General features: G+C 46.8%; 2 protein-coding genes across 8 annotated transcripts; one reads left to right on the forward strand and one right to left on the reverse strand.

Moving 5' to 3' along the window:
- Positions 1–843, reverse strand: Pmis2 (PMIS2 transmembrane protein). Its single transcript, XM_087607110.1, has 2 exons — positions 632–843; positions 1–463 (listed from the first exon to the last, which is right to left on the reverse strand). The coding sequence occupies exons 1-2, from the start codon at positions 767–769 to the stop codon at positions 335–337; spliced, it is 267 nt and encodes an 88-aa protein (XP_087463236.1). The 5' UTR covers positions 770–843; the 3' UTR covers positions 1–334.
- Positions 844–992: 149 nt separating this feature from the next.
- On the forward strand, positions 993–18,606 carry 2200002J24Rikl (RIKEN cDNA 2200002J24 gene like). Of its 7 annotated transcripts, XM_087591724.1 has the most exons (6): positions 993–1,101; positions 2,969–3,149; positions 16,633–16,713; positions 17,599–17,650; positions 17,814–18,015; positions 18,317–18,606. In XM_087591724.1, exons 5-6 carry the CDS (start codon positions 17,824–17,826, stop codon positions 18,470–18,472), a joined length of 348 nt encoding a protein of 115 aa, XP_087447850.1. In that variant the 5' UTR covers positions 993–1,101; positions 2,969–3,149; positions 16,633–16,713; positions 17,599–17,650; positions 17,814–17,823; the 3' UTR covers positions 18,473–18,606.

An 18,606-nucleotide genomic window follows, 5' to 3' on the forward strand; every position in this document is an offset into this window, starting at 1 on the left:
TGGAATATTCCCTTCAATTTTATTGGGCTATGAAATGTGATTTTTTTTTTTCATGAAAGAGCAGCTCAGTGGCTCACGCAAATTTAGAACTTGAGATATGGGCCTCCAAGATGGGTGGAGACAGCTGTGGAGGACAAATGAGAATGAACTGGTGGAGTGTAGGCAGGGGGTTGGTTCTTGGGATCGAGTTTTTTTCCCCGGACGTTCAGTTTTTTGGTTGGTGGGTTTCTTGGCAAGGGCACCTCTGAAGCTCTGAATTTCTTTTTGGTGGCTGGTCAAAATGTAAGTGGGCATGTCTGTTGGAGGAGGAGCCCGTAGATGCTGGGTCTAGCTTTCATAGGACTAGGAAAGCTACATAAAGGACGGCTAAAAAGATTAGTATGGCCAACACATCAAACCAAAGAGCTCGAGATGAGTTCCGGTAGGCGTCTTCCCAGTCACTGCTCTGATTGGCTCCGTAGGCCTGTAAGGGTGGGAGCATGGGTATGGGTTTCTGAGGCCAGAAGTGCTTGGAAGGAGGGTTGGAGCCCTATAGCCACTGTGGGAAGACCCCGACCCGAGACTTAGGACACGAGCAGTTGCAGGTGGCAAGCAGAGGATAGGGTGAGCAGTGTCTTTGGGAATAGTTTACCTGGATGCTGAAGTAGAGGCCTACCACTCCTAAGGGTAGGAAAACAATTATCGAGAAGAGCGACAGCAAGATGTGATTCCGAGCGTGAAATTTCTTTTCATCTTCAGTCTGTGGACGTCCTAGTGGCTGCCTAGCCATGATCTTTTCACTCAAAGACAGATCCTGGTGTCTTGAAAATTAAGACCCAGACTCACTGCGCTTCCCAGGGCTCTACCCAGAATCCTAAGAGCTGTGCAGTCAAAGCTCATTCTTCACAATGGAGATAAGAACATCTCTAGTCCTGATTGGCTAGTCTCAAGAGGTGGGCGTGGTCACTGTTTTATGGCACTTCGGGCCTAGGAAGTGCTGCTCTTTGAGAACATTGTATTTGTTGTACCCTCACAGGGATTGATTGTGGCAACGTCTGTCTCTTGTGTCTTTCTTCTGCAAAGGACTGAAGGATAAGAACAAGAAAGGCTTCAGAAGAGGAGGTAGATAAATCTGTAAGAAGGCTAGATTTAGCTGGGCATTGTGGCAGCCATCTTTAATCACAGCACTTGAAAGAATGAGGTAGATCTCCCAATCTCTGTAAATTCAGTACCAACCTGGTCTACACAGCAAGCTCTGGGACTACATAGTAATGCCCTGTCTCAAAATAATGTCTGCCAAGTCTTAGTAGTAAACTCTTGCTTCAAGAAAGAAAGATAATAGGTAGGTAGGTGGTTGGTTGGATGGATGGATGGATGGATGGATGGATGGATGGATGGATGGATGGATGGATGGATAAGAACCAGGTGATCTGTGGTCACTTATAATCCTAGCATTTGAGAAAGGATTTCATATAGCCCCGTTTGGCCTGGAATTCACTTCTCAGCCAAGATCTCCTGATCCTCTGTTTTCTGCCTTCTGAAGTATAAGGATTGCAGACATCTGTACATCTGTGAGATGTATATATGCATGTGTGTATGTATGTATGTATGCATGCATGTATGTATGTATGGAAAGTGGAATGCCACTTAAATGTAGATATAGCTCAATGCTTTTAGTTCCCCAGAACTAAATGCAAATGGCACAGGAAACATCAGGGTGTACTCCTCAGATCACCCCCAGGTTCCTGCTGCCTCACAAATATACCTCTCCCTTGTCATCCAGTCAGTTACTGAAGCTGTGAAGGAATTCTGCAGCTGTCATTAAGACCTCCAGTCAGTTAACTTTGTGTTGTAGAGAATATGCTCATGAGTCTAAAATAATAAAGTGAGTTTTTATAAGAGCCTTGGTGTAATTGACCAAAGACTTTGTGGACTGAATGCAAGAGAAAATTGCTGGTTTAGGTCTTGAAGCTATAAGGTGTTAGGATGCAAGCCTTTAGCCAGCAGGGTTCTGAGGTCAGCCATGACCGTATCCATTTGGAAGAGGGCCTGAGCATTGAGTGAGAACTGAGCAGAGGGGACACCTTATTTGAACCGTAGGAGATCATGACCAGAAAGCTGACACACAGACCTGCAAGTCAGTAAGCAAGCTTATGGGGTGTCTTGTGCTCTGCTGGAAAATGAATCGTATTTTCAAGCGACATGGCAATTAGCGATTATTAGGATAACTGTCAGTGGATATTCATACAATACCACTGGGATTCAACTAGGTAGGGCACATGTGCGCACACACACGCATGCAGAGCCTCATATTTATCAGGCAAGCACTCTAGCACTGAGCTATATCTGTAGCCCTTTAAACAAGAGTCTTTACATTTTGAGACAGGTTCTCACTGTGTAGCCCTGGGTGGCCTGAAACTTGCTATGTGGACTCAGCTGGCCTGTATCCATCTCTTGAGTGCTGGGATTAAAGATTTGGGTCATCATGGCTAGCTTGAGAGAGAGAGAGAGAGAGAGAGAGAGAGAGAGAGAGAGAGAGAGAGAAAGTATCTACAAAGGCATTGGATTCCCTAGAGCTGGACTTCCAGGCAGTTGTGAGCCTTGGTATATGGATGCTGGGAACTGAACTTGAGTCCTTTGCAAGAATAACAAATGCTCTTGACTTCTGAGTCATCTCTCCAGCCCCCTCTCTTTATATTTTTAAAATCTGAGACATGGCCTCCATAAGTTGCCTAGGCAGGCCTTGAACTTTCCAATTCTCCTGCTTCAGCCTCCCAAATATCTGGGAGCACAGGCCTGCTTGCACATCAGGCCCAGTCACAACTGTATTGGATTACAGATAGGCACCTTAAAACCCTAGTAACAGCAGCAAGCCACAGCTCTGAAGTCAGCAAATTCTTCATGGAATGATTTGATTCAGAGTGGGAAGCAGGAGAGACAACCACTGGTGCTCCGCTCACTCTTCCTTTTCTCTTTTTATTGGCCCAAGACCTCAGCCATGGGCTGGTGTCCTCCATATTTAGAATGGCTCTTCTGCTCTCCGTAGAACCTTCAAGAACTGTATTCCCCGGGAGATTCCAACTTTAGTCAAGGGGCTGTGGAGGGGGCTCAGGAGAGAAAGACTTTGCTCCACAGACATGAGGACCTGAATTCAGGTCTCCAGCACCCAGGTAAACACTGACTGGGGTAAGGGCCTGCTTTTACTCCAAGGCATAGCTGGTAGAGACGGGTTCTTCAGAGTAAGCTAGCTAGCCAGATAAGCCAAATCGGCAATCTCTGGGTTCTTGTGTGAGAGAGATCTTGCCTCAGTATATAAGGTGTAGAGAGACTGAAGAGAACATCTAATGTCATCCTCTGGCGCGCGCGCACGCACGCGCGCACACACACACACACACACACACACACACACACCCTTTGGCACACACATGTGCACCCAAATACATATGAACATACATGCATGCATATGGATTAACCATCAAAACTAGTATAAGAAATAAACCATTGCAGTCCATTTTCAGAATGAGGTACACTTGGAGTTCATCAGAGAGTCACAGTTAAGCAGGAGGTGCTAGGCCCCCTGTCCTCTCAATCAGGCAGCTACTGTCTACTTGTCTAGTTCATTTTAGGGTTGGAAAGTTACAGGCAGGTTGCTGTGCAACTGAGCCCTTGTTTCAGAAAAGATGGGACTCTCTAGCCAGCAGTATACATTAAGGAAAGCTTTGCATGCAGGCCCGATGCCATCTGGAGGGGGGCAATACCAGACACTAGAAAGGTTGTATTTCCTGGAGAGATCAGCCAGAGAGGACTTGAGGGGGTGGGGCAATGCAGTGAATTGGCTTGTCAGCTGACTCTGCCTTTTCTGTAGGATGATGTTCAGTGTTGTGAGGCAGAGATCAGAGTCTCTGATACTCTTATTGGGAAGTGAGGACCACTGTTTCTCACACCTTGGGCTTTGGCTGAAGGACTGCCTGACTTAGAAGAAAGATGCCGAGTGTAGAACTTGTCTGGTTTCGAAGCATCCCAACAGGCATGAATAGCCTTCTAGCTATAGCTCCAGTTGTCCTTTCTGATTGATCTGTTGGGAGGAGTGGAAGGAAAACTTTGTGGCTTCTTGGAGTGAGTGGAATGGACCAGTCCAGGTCTCCATGAAGATTTCAGAGCCAGGACACTATCTACCTGCTGGGTTCAATTTCAGGAGGAACTGGATGCAGGGGTGGGAAGGGGCTGGGCCCAGTGAGGTTAGGGACCAAGCACTGGAAATAGTGCCTAGTCTTTTTTGTTGTTTTACTATGTAGCTGTGGATGACCTGGAATTCACTATGTAGACCAGGTTGTCCTCGAACTCACAGAAATCCTCCTGCCTCTGCCTTCCAAGTGTTGGGATTAAAGGTGTGCACCTAACTACATCAGGCTATTGATCATTTTCCTATTCTTACTCTAACTTTTCTTTCTTCTTGCTTTCTTTCCCTGCATAATTAACTTGGTTTGAATGAGAGCGCCTCCTGCAGATATTTCAACACCTGGTCTGCAGGTGGCTATGCTGTTTGGTTGTAGAACTTTTTTTTTTAAAGATTTATTTATTTTATTTATTATAAGTACACTGTAACTGTTTTCAGACACACCAGAAGAGGGCATCAGTTCTCATTACAGATGGTTGTGAGCCACCATGTGGTTGCTGGGATTTGAACTCAGGTCCTCTGGAAGAACAGTCAGTGCTCTTAACCACTGAGCCATCTCCCCAGCCCATGGTTGTAGAACTTTTAAGAGGCGCAGCCTTGCTGGAGGAAGTACATGACGAGGGGCAGGCTTCGAGGGTGTATAGCGTCACTCCACTTCTCCCTACTGCCTCTGCTTCCTGTGTGCAGATAAAACGTGATCCATCAGCCAGCTTCCTGCTCCTGTCTCCATGTGACGCCTCCCCTTAGCATGAGGGATACTATTCCCCTAGAATAGTGTGTTGGTTTGAATATGCTTGGCTCATAGGAAGTGACACTGTTAGGAAGTATGGCCATATTGTAAGAGGTATAGTCTTGTTAGAGGAAGTGTGTGTCACTGGAGGCAGGGCTTTGAGATCTCCAATATAAGCTCAAGTTTGGCCAGTGTGATCCAGACCCTCCTCTTGGCTACCTTCCACTCAAGATGCAGCACCAAGTCTATCTTCATGATGCCACTCTTCCCACCATGATGATAATGGACTAATATACCCCAGGCCAAATCACGGGGATTCTGCCATTCCTCTGTGTCCTAGCCTATGCAATTCCAAGGGTCCTGCCCCCTGCCCAGCCACTGGCCATTGACATCTTTACTGATTGATCAAAAACCAATTGGGGACAAGGACCTTTAGTGTTTGGACACACGGATTCCCAATTGAATCAAAGCATCAGAACTAACCTCCAACAGACTGAACCGTTGAAACTGCGAGCCAGTCCCAATTGATCATGGTGTCTTTTCATATCAGTAAAACTAAGACAAATGGTAAGCCAGAACAAACTCTTTCTTTCTTGCATTGTTTTTGGTCATGACATTTTATCCCAGCAGTAGATCAGATACAATTAAAACAATAGTAGATTTCTTGGTGTAAGTAGCTGCTTGTATTAGTAAGGGTTTTCTAAAGCAACAGAACTTATAGAATGAATCTATATAGAAGAGGGATTTATTAGAATGACTTACAGGCTGCGGTCTAGCTAGTCTAATACGGCTGCCCATGAACAGGTTTAAGATGCAGTAGTTGTGCAGTCCGTGAGGCTGGATGTCTCAGCTGGTCTTCAGTATGCGCTGGAACCCTGAAGATGCAGGCTCTAATGCCAGCGAAGGAATGGACTTGTTAGCAAGGTCAGAGCAAGTGGGCAGAGCAAAAGCTTCCTTGTTCCATGTCCTCATATAGGTTTCCAACAGAAAGCATGGCCCAGATTAGAAGTGGGTTTTCCCTGCTCAAAAGATCTGGATTAAAGACACAACTTTAATCCAAGATCTAGATTAAAGATATGTCTTCTACTTCGAAGATTCAGATTAAAAGTAGATCTTCCGGGGTTGGGGATTTAGCTCAGTGGTAGAGCGCTTGCCTAGGAAGCACAAGGCCCTGGGTTCGGTCCCCAGCTCCGAAAAAAAAGAACCAAAAAAAAAAAAGTAGATCTTCCCACTTCAAACTAAGTAAAGAAATCCCTTACAGGTGCGTGTCTCCATTTCGGGGTTTTAGTTAACTACAGATGTCATCAAGTTGACAATCCAGACATCACTCAGGATTTCAATTTCTGCACAGTAAAGACCAGGGAGAAAAGACAAGGCTGCCTTTTTCTGATCTCCAATTGGCTCCAATCCTGCAGCTCCTCCTTTCCCATTCCACCTGATTGGTTCATCAGAAAGACACGTTAAGGATGTACCTAAACCTGGTCAGAGGATCTTCCTTCCCATGAACCTCTCTAGAGGAAACTTAGTAGACTATCGTGTCCCTGTCCCTGTCCCTGTCCCTGTCCCCATCCCAGTCCCCCATTCTTCTTGCCCAAATACTCCTCCCAACATGTTATTCACAGTGGGTCCAGGGCTCTGGGAAGTAGAAGCAGAAAGGAAGATGCTGAGGTCAGAGCTGAAAAGAGAGTAAGAGGCGGTGGTGCTTCATGCCTGTAAATCCCCATACTCAGGTAGAGACGGGAGGATCTGCAGATCAAGTCTCCAGTATTTTTTCCTGTCGTCTGGCTCCATGTACTATGTTAGAAACATTCTCTTCACTCTGCATCTTGAAGAGTTTGTAAGCACTGATTGTGAGTGTGTGTGTGTGTGTGTGTGTGCACACGTGTGAGTGTGTGCATATTGTGTGTGTATGTGTGTGTGTGTGTACACATACATACTGTGTTCACATGTATGTCCGGGTTTGCATGAACAATTGGCACAGATGCACAAGGAAGAAAGAGGGGGCTGTCAGATGTCTTCCTCAGTCACTCTCCGTCTTGCTTTGCTTTTTTTTTGAGGTAGGGACTCACTATGTAGCTTTGGCTGGTCTGAGACTCGTTATGTAGGTCAGGCTGGCCTCGAACTCACAGAGGCCTGCCTCACTGTTTTAGGGTTTTATTACTATGAAGAGACTTACTAAACACTAAGACTGGAACTGGCTGATTCAGGTAGTCCTGAATACAGATCCCCAGCAGTGGGATTACAGGCATGTCCTCACTCCCAAACCCAGGTTTTTATGGGAGTGTTTGGAATCCCAGCGCAGACCCTCGTGCTTGCCTGGCAAGCACTTTAGCGATGGGGCCATCTTCCAGTGCCCTAATTTTGTTTAGGTATTATGTATTGCTTGTAATATTTTCCCTGACTTTTTTGTTTGTTTGTTTTTTGAGACAGGGTTTCACTGTTTAACAACCCTGGCTGTCCTGGAACTTACTCTGTAGACCAGGCTGGCCTGGAACTCATAGAGATTCACCTCCTTCTGCCTCCTGAGTGCTGGGATTAAAGGTGTGCACTGCCACTGCCCAGCCCCTGACTATTTTTTAAAAAAAGATCTGTTTACTCATTATGTATTTGGATGTTTGCTTACATGTATGTCTGTGTACCATATACATGCAGTGCCTATAAAGACCAGAAGAGGGCATAAGAGCTTCTAGAATTGTAATTACAGATGTTGTGAGCCACCATATGGATGCCGGGAATTGAACCTGGGTCCTCTGCAGGAACAAGCAGTGCTCTTAACCACTGAACTGCTTCTTCTGCCCCCCTTAATTTGTGGGGAAAAAAGATGTAATTAGAATTTTATTTTCCGTGACTGGGCGTTTCATCTGTATGTATGTCTGTGCACCACTCATGTACTTGGTGCCTGAGGAAGCCAGAAAAGGTGTCAGATCCCCTGGAACTGGAGTTATAGTCAGTTGTGAGTCACCATGTGGGTGCTGGGATTCAAACCGTGTCCCCTGGGAGAGCAGTCAGTGCTCTTCTTTGCTGAGCTCTCTCCAGCCTTTTTTTTTTTTTTTTTTTTTTTTTTGGTTCTTTTTTTCGGAGCTGGGGACCGAACCCAGGGCCTTGCGCTTCCTAGGCAAGCGCTCTACCACTGAGCTAAATCCCCAACCCCTCTCTCCAGCCTTTTAATAAAGTAAGTTGTCCTGTCTTTACCCCACACTAGTTCATTCATTCATTCATTTCTCCACCCCTTCCTTCCTTCCTTTCCTCCTTGCTTTTCCAGAGACACTGTGTCCGGCTGGTATTACTCCCCTTACCAAGGCCTCCTAGTGCTATCCATGGCCACCAGCCAGCATCCGCACCCTCTTCAATCCTCAAAATGTTTACCGTGTTGTTTAAGTGTTCCTGTGTCCTAGTATTAGTCTACAGCCTGGCTAGCTGTCTTCCCATGTAAACAACCTTGTTTACTCAGTCCACAGGCTTCTACATCACGGCAAGTCTCCCTTGGATTTATGTGTGACGGCTTCGTCACAGTCTAGGCACTATGTGGTTTGTTGCCTGGGGTAGATGGAACTGTTCTCCCCATCCTCCTCATCTGGAGCAGAGTCTGTCTTCCCTTGCTCTCTCTTGGTTACCTCTTTGCTTTCTGACAGTACACTCTTTCCTCTCTGTCTATCCCACAAACTACAGGTTGTAGTTCTTAGGTGTCCTGGTAGGGCCCAGATTGGACAGAAACAGCTGAGGATACAGCACCTAGAAGCCAATGGCATCCTGGAGTGTGGTAAGCCTCCCACCAATATTTCCCTCCAAAGAGCAAGCCAATCAAGAGTTGATTAAAGGAAGTGGGTAGGGGGATCAGTGAAGTGGAGGAGCTCAGGGCTTTGAGCCTTAGAACTTTGGGTCAATTAGAAGAAGAGTAGGAGGGGCTTCATGTCACCATGGCAACTGCCCAAGCTACAGAAAGTTCCCTTTGCCCAGGGTGGGAAAAAATGTAGAGACTTAGAGGCTCCCTGTTTGGGGTCTAGGCATTTCTGCTTAGAAATGTGAAGTCTTTCTATGGGTGGTGGTATACAGTTGTGATCCCAGAACTTGGAAGGCTGAGGCAGGAGGACCATGGGTTCAAGGCTAGCCTAGGCTACAAAGTTAGATTCTGTTTCAAAACAAAACAAAAGCAAAAATAACTTCCCTAAACTTAGAACTTTGGAATCTGGGACAAACACTGAACTCTGTGTAGGACTCAATTAAGGACTCAAGGAACCATTTCAAGACCAGGGCATTGGCCAGGCATGGTGGCACACACCTTTAACCCCAGCACTCAGGAGGAAGCAGAGCTCTGTGAGCTTTGGGCCAGCCTGGTCTATGTATCGAGTTCCAGGCCAGTAAGAACTACATAGTGAGACCAAGCCTTTTTAAATCTTTTCTACTTGTGACTCCCTTTAAAACCTGAGCAATTAAATACAATTTTAAAGATTTAGTTTTACTTTATGTGTAGGAATGTTTTTGCTTGAACACACACACACATTGTGTGTGTGTGTGTGTGTGTGTGTGTGTGTGTGTACACTAGGTGCATGCATGAAGCTGGAAGAGGCCAGAAAAGGGCGTTGTATCCTCTGGAACTGGAATTATAGATGGTCATGAGCTGCCATGTTAAGTGTTGGGAATCTAACCCAGGTTCTTTGGAAGAGGAGCCAGTGCTCTTAGCCTGTGAGCGATTTCTCCAGCCCTACATGAGAAAATTTTATATGTCCCTGGGTACAGGCATATAAAATAGGTCTATAAATTCGACATGTACTTAGAAAAATAGTGAAGTCATTTAAAAACAATTCTTGCATCTTGTTTAGCATCTCAGTCGCTGTAATAAAACACTGACCAAGCCAGTCTGGAGAGGAAAGAGTTTATCTGGCTTCAGACAACCCAGCTGTCTGCAAGCCAACTGTCAGACAAAGTTACATGTGACCCCCAACTGAACCCCTTGGAAAGTCCTGAACGGTCCACTGACAATGGAGTCAGTTTGAAGGTTGCTTTGCTCCACCAATAATATCCTGCCCAGTTACTGTTGTTTGAATTCTGCCCTTATTGTTGGAATTCTGCCCCTATCAAATGTATATAATTCCCTGTTAGCGTCTGCTCAGAGCGGTCTCCCTCTTGGAGTGGTGTGACCCCAATGTGCTGGAACAATAAAACTCCTCTTGTTTTTGCATTGATCACCGCCCCCATGAGTCTCATTCAAGGGGTCCTGGTAGAGGTCCAACAAGAGCCTCACAAAGGGATTTGGTTATCAGTCCTAAGGTAGCTGTGTCTTAGGTATCCTTGTTGTCTTAGTTAGGGTCTTATTGTGTGAACAGGCACCATGACCAATGTAAGTTTTATAAAGGACAACATTTAATTGGGACTGGCTTACAGGCTCAATGGTTCAGTCCATTATCATCAAGGTGGGAGCATGGCAGCATTCAGGCAGGCATGGTGCAGGAGGAGCTGAGTTCTACATCTTCATCCGAAGGAAGCCAGGAACAGACTGAGCATCCTCAGGTGGCTAGGAGGAGGGTCTCCAAACCCACCCCATAATGACACACTTCCTCCAACAGGGCCACACCTTCTAAGAGTGCCACTCCCTGGACCAAGCATATGCAAACCATTACACTTGTGTTCTCTTTGCCAAAGTTGCTTGATTTAGCTTTCTCCTGACTCAGTCCCAGTCTCTTCCTGAGAATACTATATATGACGCTGTACTTCTTAATAAACTTGCTTGGTATAAGTCATCAGTTTATGCAAGACCTCCCGGTTTCAGCATTTGCTTTTGTCTTCTTCTTTTTTTTTTTTTTCTATTTTTCGGAGCTGGGGACCGAACCCAGGGCCTTGCACTTGCTAGGCAAGCGCTCTACCACTGAGCTAAATCCCCAGCACGCTTTTGTCTTCTTAATTCCCCATCCGTGGTTCCCTTCTTAAGCCCCTTGACACCTTGCTATTTGGGACTCTTATTCCTATGAGTTTGAGTCATTCATGATCGACTAGTTCTGACTTTTTGGTTTCAAGTCTGGCCTTTAACAATTGAGCCATCTCTCCATCTTGAGTCCATTATTTCAATGGTCTTAAGGCACATTATTAACTTGGTTGCCAAGTAGGAGGAAACTTAGGTGTTGGGGGATGGCTTGTGCACTGTATTCAGATGCTGGTTTCTATGCCCAGACATCTGGCTGCAGTCTGGAAGTTGGCATGGTCAAGCATCTCCTTTCTCAATGTTATGTAAAAATTGTTTTCTATCACCTTTGATTGGTTAATAAAGAGCTGATCAGAGAATTAGCTGGGCAGAAGAGAATCCCAGTCAGGGGGTCCCAAAAAGAGACAAGAGGGTGACAGACAGAGAGGTGTAGAGAGACCATGTGGATGGACCATGAAGATTTGTCATGAGGTCATAATGGGAGAGCAGCCATGAGGACACATGTGGACCAGAGCAAGTCAGGGCCAGACTCAGATGGCAAGTAACAGGGCATGTGGCTAGATACTAGCAGCCTAGTTGGATTAGAATATCTCAGAACCTACCCAGCTTAGTGCTTTGAAGCTTGTTAATAAAAATACAAGGTCTCTGTGTCCAGGCTAGAATGGACATAGCAATACTTTGTCATTACTTGGGAACAAAAGGGGTGAAGAAAAGTCCCCCAAGAATTGCACTTGCACTTTCATCTCTGAAAATAAGAAATATTCTCAGGAAAGATTATTTCCACATAATCATGGCTGCCCTAGAACTAGCTTTGTAGACCAGGCTGGCCTCCAATTCACAGAAATCTAACTACCTCTGTCTCCCAGGTTCTGGGATTAAAGTCATGAGCTACCATGCTGGGCAACTTTAGCTATCTCCTCAAGAGAACAGGCAAAGACATTTTGCATGCTTCCTGTGCACATGAATCTAATACAAATGACACTTTGAAAGTCAAAGGGAGAAGACTCAAAAGAAGTCATTGCTGGTTGTGGTAGTTTGAATAGAAATGGCTGCCACAGACTGCCACAGCATGTGAATGCTTGGCTAACAGGGAGTGAGTGGCACTATTAGGAAGTGTGGCTTTGTTGGAGGACGTGTGTCACTATGGAGGGGCGGGCTTTGGAGTCATATAAACTCAAGTCTGATCAGTGTGTCATCAGTCTCCTCCTGCTGCCTGCAGACCAAGATGTAGAACTTTCAGTTCTTTCTCTAGTGTCAAGTCTGCCTGCACACTGCCATGTTTTCTGCCATGATGCTAATGGACTAGACCTCTGAACTGTAAGCCAGCCACAATTAAACGTTTTCCTTTATAAGAGTTGCTGTGGCCATGGTATCTTCACAGCAATAAAACCCTAAGACAGAAGTTGGTTATCAGGAATGGCATATTGCTGCGACAGATCTGACTGTGTTTTGGGGTGGTTTGTGGAAGGACTCTGAGACTTTGGGCTAGAAGAACCATTTTGTGTGGAGAGCTCAGTGGAATGGTCTTTTGTCTTTTTGTTTTTTTGGTAAGCATTTTTATTTATTTTATGTAAGTAATCTGTAGCTGTCTTCAGACACACCAGAAGAGGGCGTCAGATCTCTTTACAGATGGTTGTGAGCCACCATGTGGTTGCTGGGAATTGAACTCAGGACCTCTGGAAGAGCAGTCGGTGCTCTTAACTGCTGCGCCATCTCTCCAGCCCCCAGTGGGATGTTCTTTAGGAGCTTGGAAGATAAGAATGTTGAAGCAGTGCAGAAGATGGAGGCCTAGCTTGTGAAGCTTCAGAGGGAAGTTTAAAGACTCTATCAGGGCCATGTGCTATTTTGACTCCAGATTCTGTGGTTCTGGCTAGGTGGGGCCCAAGAATCAACTGTGATTAACAAGATACCAGAACCACTGAAGAGAAACCTGAACACTACTGGGACAATTGGTGCTATTAGATAGAGCTAAGAAGTTAGCAGTGGTTAAGAGATGACCAGGAAGTGCCTCCATGAGACCCAGCTCTAAGGCATTTTCTCAACTAGGGATCAATGAGGGAGGGCCCAGCTCACTGTGGGTGGCTCCACCCCCGGGCTGGTGGTCCTGTGTTCTCTAAGAGATCAGGCTGGGCAAGCCAGGGGGAGCAAGCCAGTGAGCACCATGGCCTCTGCATCAGCTCCTGCCTCCAGGTTCCAGCCCTGCTTGAGCTCCTGTCCTGACTTCCTCCAACAGTGAGCCATGATCTGAAAGTGGAAGCCAAACAAACACCTTCCCTCTTGATCACAGTGTTTCCTCGCAGCAACAGAACCCTAAGATACTGGGCTGCTTTCAGTCGCGTGCACGAGTGTGTGAGGGGATGTGTGTTGTGGTATGGGCTGTTCGGTTGGTGTGTCTACAATCAGTTGCAGATGTTGCTACTGTTTTTGTTTCTCTTTCTATGGTTGCCATCTTACTCCCTACCTCAGGGCCTTTGCACTTGTTGGTCCCCCCCCCTCCTGGAACCCCTTCAAGGCTGGTTCCTTTTGTACTTCCTGTCTCAGGTCACATGTTCCTTTCCCTTGAGCATGTTTTTGACTACCCATTCCTGCTACCCAAGCTGTCACATCCCTCTAGAGACCACTACTCCCTCTTTTTAATTATCCCCCTCATTGCAACCATTTAATTTCATTTAATTTTGCATCCATATGATCAACATTCTCCCCAGAAACAACTTGTGGGAGGATTTATTTTGCTTCACGGCTTCAGGGAGTCCTTCATGGTGGCACTTGTATGATAGACATTTCCTGGGGAGACACAAAGTGGAAGCTTATGGTTCCTTTGGAAAGTCAGTTGTGTTGGATGGTGTTTTGCTGGGGCAAAACACGTGAAGGAATGTTTTCCTGAAGCAGAAACAGGTGAAAGGATGTTTTACTAAAGCAAGCACGTGAAAGGGCCCGTGATGAAGGATTCTTCACTGATGACACATATGTATTGGTTTGCCTTACTTGTGTAGCTGAGCTCCACTTGTTGTGACTCCATAGAGAGAAGTGCACCAAAATCCTTGGTGTTCTGGCGGCCTCTTGCTGCCTTCAAGGACTCAGGCCGATTGGCAGTCGGACGTCAGCAGACACAGACTCACATGGAGTTTTGCTAAGACAGACTCACATGCTGAGGCAAGACCGGTGGTGAGGCAAGAGCCGTAGAGGACATATGATGTTTGGAGGGAGTATAAATAGGACTCAGTGGACGATGATGAGGGTGGGGAGAGGCTTGCATAGCTAGCTTTGGAAGCTTCTTGGTCTCCTGTCTTCACTGATCTTCACTTTGTTCAGAGAGGCACGGCCAAGAGCTTCTCCTGGCCTGCTCTTGCTGACTTGTGCTGATTTGGCGGAGGCCTAGCTGTTTCTGTTGCATTGTGCCACTGCTGCTGATTTGCGTTAGTGTCCCAACACTATTGAACTGGACTGCTGGTATATTTGTGAAATATTTGCGAGTGGATCAAGCTGCCGCTGCTGTCCTGTGAACTCAACTGCTGATTTCCTGACAACACAGATGGGATTTGCGCCAAAGAACAATTTCTAAACAGATCCTCTTCCCCTGTATCCTAATAGCCTTTCTTTTCCCACTACTTCTGGTGGGTGGTGGGCTGGAAGGGAGGTTAAAGCATTTTAAAAAACACCATTAAAAATGGGGTTGAGAGAAGCCCAAACACACAATGTACATGCCTACTCATCCTGAAGAGGAAGCTCACAGCAGACCAAAATAATGACCGCATCAAAGTCCAATTTGGTGAACAGTGCACTTTTATTGGGGTTGCTAATGATGAGGATTAGAATTACATAGCATTTTACTTCCCATTTAACATAGTTGGCACTAGCATATGTGATGGGCGTGGTGGCACACACCTTTGATCCCAGAACTTGGCAAGCAGAAGCCAGTGGATCTGTGTGAATTCGAAGCACAGTTTGGTCTACTTAGAGAGTTACGGCCACCCTGGGGCTACATAGTGAGCTTGTAATTTAAAAGAAAAGAAATAAAGGACAGAAAGAAGAGAAGGAAAGAAGGAAGGAAGGAAGGAAAGAAGGAAAGAAGGAAAGAAGGAAAGACAGATAGACAGACCAGAGCAGGTGTTATGGGTCCTTGGTTAAAGAACACTTGTTTTTTTTGCGGAGATCCTGAGTTTCCAACACCCACATGGCAGATCACAGTTGGATCCCAATTCTAGAGGATCCAATACCCTCTTTGGTATCCAGGCAGGCCACACATGTGGTACACAGACATACAAGCAGGCAACACACACACACACACACACACACACACACACACACACACACACACGCACACACACACTCACTCACACACACGCTAGTAGTTTAGGCTCTGTTTGCTTTTCACTTACCGCAGCCAGAACCCTGCCCATTCTTCCCTGAGGTAAGAGACCCTTGCCATGTAAATGCTCTGAGCACTGGTTCAGTTTCTATAAGAAACACCAAGGGAGCTGCATAAGGAAAAACCCAACTGAATACCAGGAGCTCTTGCACAGCTCACAGAGCTCAATGGTGAAATCTCTCTGCAGTGTTTCAGCAGTGTCTCCTCCTCAGGGAATCATGGAGCTGGCCAGGTCTAGCTGCCTCCAGAGGCCCTCGTTGAAGGTTTATCAGGTTAGAGTCTGTGGCTCCTGAGGCACTGTGTGCCTTTCAGTTCCTGAGGAACCTAGACACTCCCTCAGGCAGGGGAACACTGTACAACCCTGTGTATATCAGCACTCCCTAGAAGTCACTGAATTGTGTAGTCAGGTGGGCTGTTCACTAGAGAAGACTGCTCAAACATGCATTTAAACCAATAGAAAGTCTTTCTTAGCTGGCCAGCGACTACACCGTGTGCTTGGGATCCCAGGATAGCCCCACACCTTTCTCAAGGTGATCTTTTAAACACAAAAACCATGTTCTGGGTTGACACACTACAGTTAACAAGAACAGTTAGCTAGAGTAGAATAGAACTACAGAAGCCAGAAAGCAAGGTTAGTCCATTTAGAGACCTTCCCGGAACCATGGACTTTGATGGGTTTAGGTCTTTGCTCTCATTTTTGACAGGTGGTGCCGCCTGTGGTCCTTCCACCATGGAGTCAGTTGTGCTAAGGTCTGGGGCCCTGTTACAAAACTTTGGCATAACAATTAATCTTGGATATGAATCTTGTGTACCCTGTATGACTTGCAAACATCATTGACCACTGCAATTGTATTCCTCCTGGCAACTGGCATCATACTGTTTCTGATAAGGGTAAAAAAATAGCCTGGTTGCTGGCGTTAAACTTGTTTCAGCTTCAGTTTTGGTGAGACCCCCTTCCGACTTGGCCTGGTTTTAATTCCACTGAGATTGTCAGGAGACCTGGTAGGTAAGGGCTGAGGTTTACCTCCCCCTGCAGTTGTTTACTCTTTAACTGCTGGGGAGGGGCCCTCAAGAGTCTTCCAAGGTTTGGTTCCCTTGGACATGTGTGGCTTCTGTTTGCCTCTCAAAGCTCAGGAGCCCTGGCTCCTTCCAGGAGGGAATCCTTTAGTTGGGACAAAACCTACTGTTCAGTGGCGCAGAACTGGCAGAATTGAGGCCAGCAGGACCAGCACCAGCTGCTGTTCACATGGCCCCAGACAGAAAGCAGAGGCTATAATTATAAACTAAAGGCCTACACCTTAGAGACTTACTTATGCTTACCAGGTCCCATGGCCTTCACAAAGCGCCACAAACCCAGGGACCAAGTGATCTGGGGGAGGGGAGCATTTTAAATTCAGACCATGACGCATTTGGCTCACATTTTCTTTTTCTTTTTCTCTTCCATGAACTGTGAACTCTAGGAGAGCCTGGGTCTTGTTGGCCTGTCACTGTGTGGACTTGAGGGTCCAACCTGGGCATAAATCTCAGGATGTTACCGTGATGTGAGTGATCAGTCATGTTCTAATAGCTCATGTTCAGCCTGGGAGTGAGAGCCATACACCAGACACTAAGTTAACTAGTTCAAACCGGGGACGGGGGATAACACAAAGGGCCATTAGCTGTAGGCTCCTGGCTCAAAGCATCAAACACAAGAGCATGAAGAAAAAGGTGTGGCTGGATAATGCCCCTAAAGACATTGAACCAATCAGATTTAAGCACTGGAGGCACACCCACTAGACAGTGGCCAATCATAATGAAGTGGTGGGCACTAGAGAGACCACGCCCAGTGACTCAGATTGCCAAGGCCATCTCAGGGACTGAGGAGCAAAGAGAAGACCTACAGGCCTTGAGTTGGTGATTAGTTACGGACATTGAGGGAGGAAGTATGTGTGTGTGTGTGTGTATGTGTGTGTGTGTGTGTGTGTGTGTGTTGTGTTAATTGAGAAAGACAGGGAGGGGATTCCAGGGAGCTTGTGGAGGGGATATGGGGCCATCAAAACTATCCCCTAGGAACATGGAGGCGTGGTGGACTCTAGATGGTGCCCTACCCCTGGCTTGGGATGGCATCATCTGTGTTTTGTGCCTCATTTGACCTGGCAGGTCCTTTATTTTTATTTATTTTTTTTTCTTTCTTGTTAGTAGGGTTGAGCCCAGATGCTTGCAAAGCTGTACCTCTGAGCCACACCTCCAGGCCCTCATTGGTGGGTTTTAGGCAAAGGTGCTAATGGTCCTGCACCATGCCTCCAGCCCCTTCCTGCTACTGCAAGAGCCACATTCTCAGCCACCCATGAACGCATGGACACTCAGAGCCATGTGCTTTACCACTGGGAGGAAATCTTCAGCCTCTTTATAATTTTTTTTCTGTTTTTTCTTCTTCTTTTTGGCAGGGTCTTCTTACGAAGTTGCTCAGGCTGCCCTTCAACACGTTTGGTAGTCCAGGTGGGTCTCGAACTTCCAGCCCTCTTTACTCCTTCCACTGACCATATGGATGCCAGACCGCTGGGCCTGGCTCTGACCCTCTTTTTGGGGAGCACAGATGCCCTCTTCTTGATCCCTTTACCCTCTACCTACAGCTTTTAATCACCCAGAACCTCCTCCTTAGGTCAGGGTCCATGGCTGCTGGGGCCAAAATCAAGGAGCTGGAAGCCCAGACCATGTCAGGGAAACAAGCCTATCAGAGATTACCCGGGCCAGTCATGCTGATTGCCTTGCCTCCCCCAGCGAAGGATTATCTCTGTCTGTCTGTCACGTCCTTCTGCTTCTGCATCCTGCTGGCAATCCCAGCCCTGCTGTTCTCCCTGAAGGTGGGTACCATCCAGCTGCTGGCCTTCTCCCCCGGGGACCTCCTCATGCCCTACCATACCACAGGGGTGCCTCCCTCCCTTTTTGCCATCTGGCCGTGTGCCCTTTCTGTTTCCCTAAGCTCCTGGGTCCTGCTTAACTCTCTCATCCGGTGTCCCTCCCAGTTATTTCTTCCTTTGGGGACCAAGCCCTGCCCTTTCTTCCTCACCCTGCCAGTCCTGATATAGGATTCTCCAGGGAGGTCCCTCCCTTCATCCTTTTGCTCCTGGGAACTACCTTTCCTGCTTGTCTTCACCTCCACAGACCCGGGAAGCCAACTCAGTTGGGGATTGGAGGCGAGCCCAGAGGAACTCCAGGCTAGCCTTGGGCTTCAGCATCTCCAGCATCATCGTGGGATGCCTTTTGATGGCCAGCTCTATCTCTTTAGTCTTTGAAACAGAGGATATGACGTCCTCCTGAATGCTCACCTCACCCAGGGACTTCCAACTGTTCTTGGAGCCTCTGACCTTGAACATCAGCAGCTGCCTGTGCTGAGGGAGCTGTCAGTTGGGCAACAATGTTAAGAGCAGTAAAGCTTTTGGGGTTTCTATGCT

This window comes from Rattus norvegicus, chromosome 1 (assembly GCF_021556685.1).
Source record: "Rattus norvegicus strain SHRSP/BbbUtx chromosome 1, alternate assembly SHRSP_T2T, whole genome shotgun sequence".
Taxonomy (NCBI): Eukaryota; Metazoa; Chordata; class Mammalia; order Rodentia; family Muridae; genus Rattus; species Rattus norvegicus.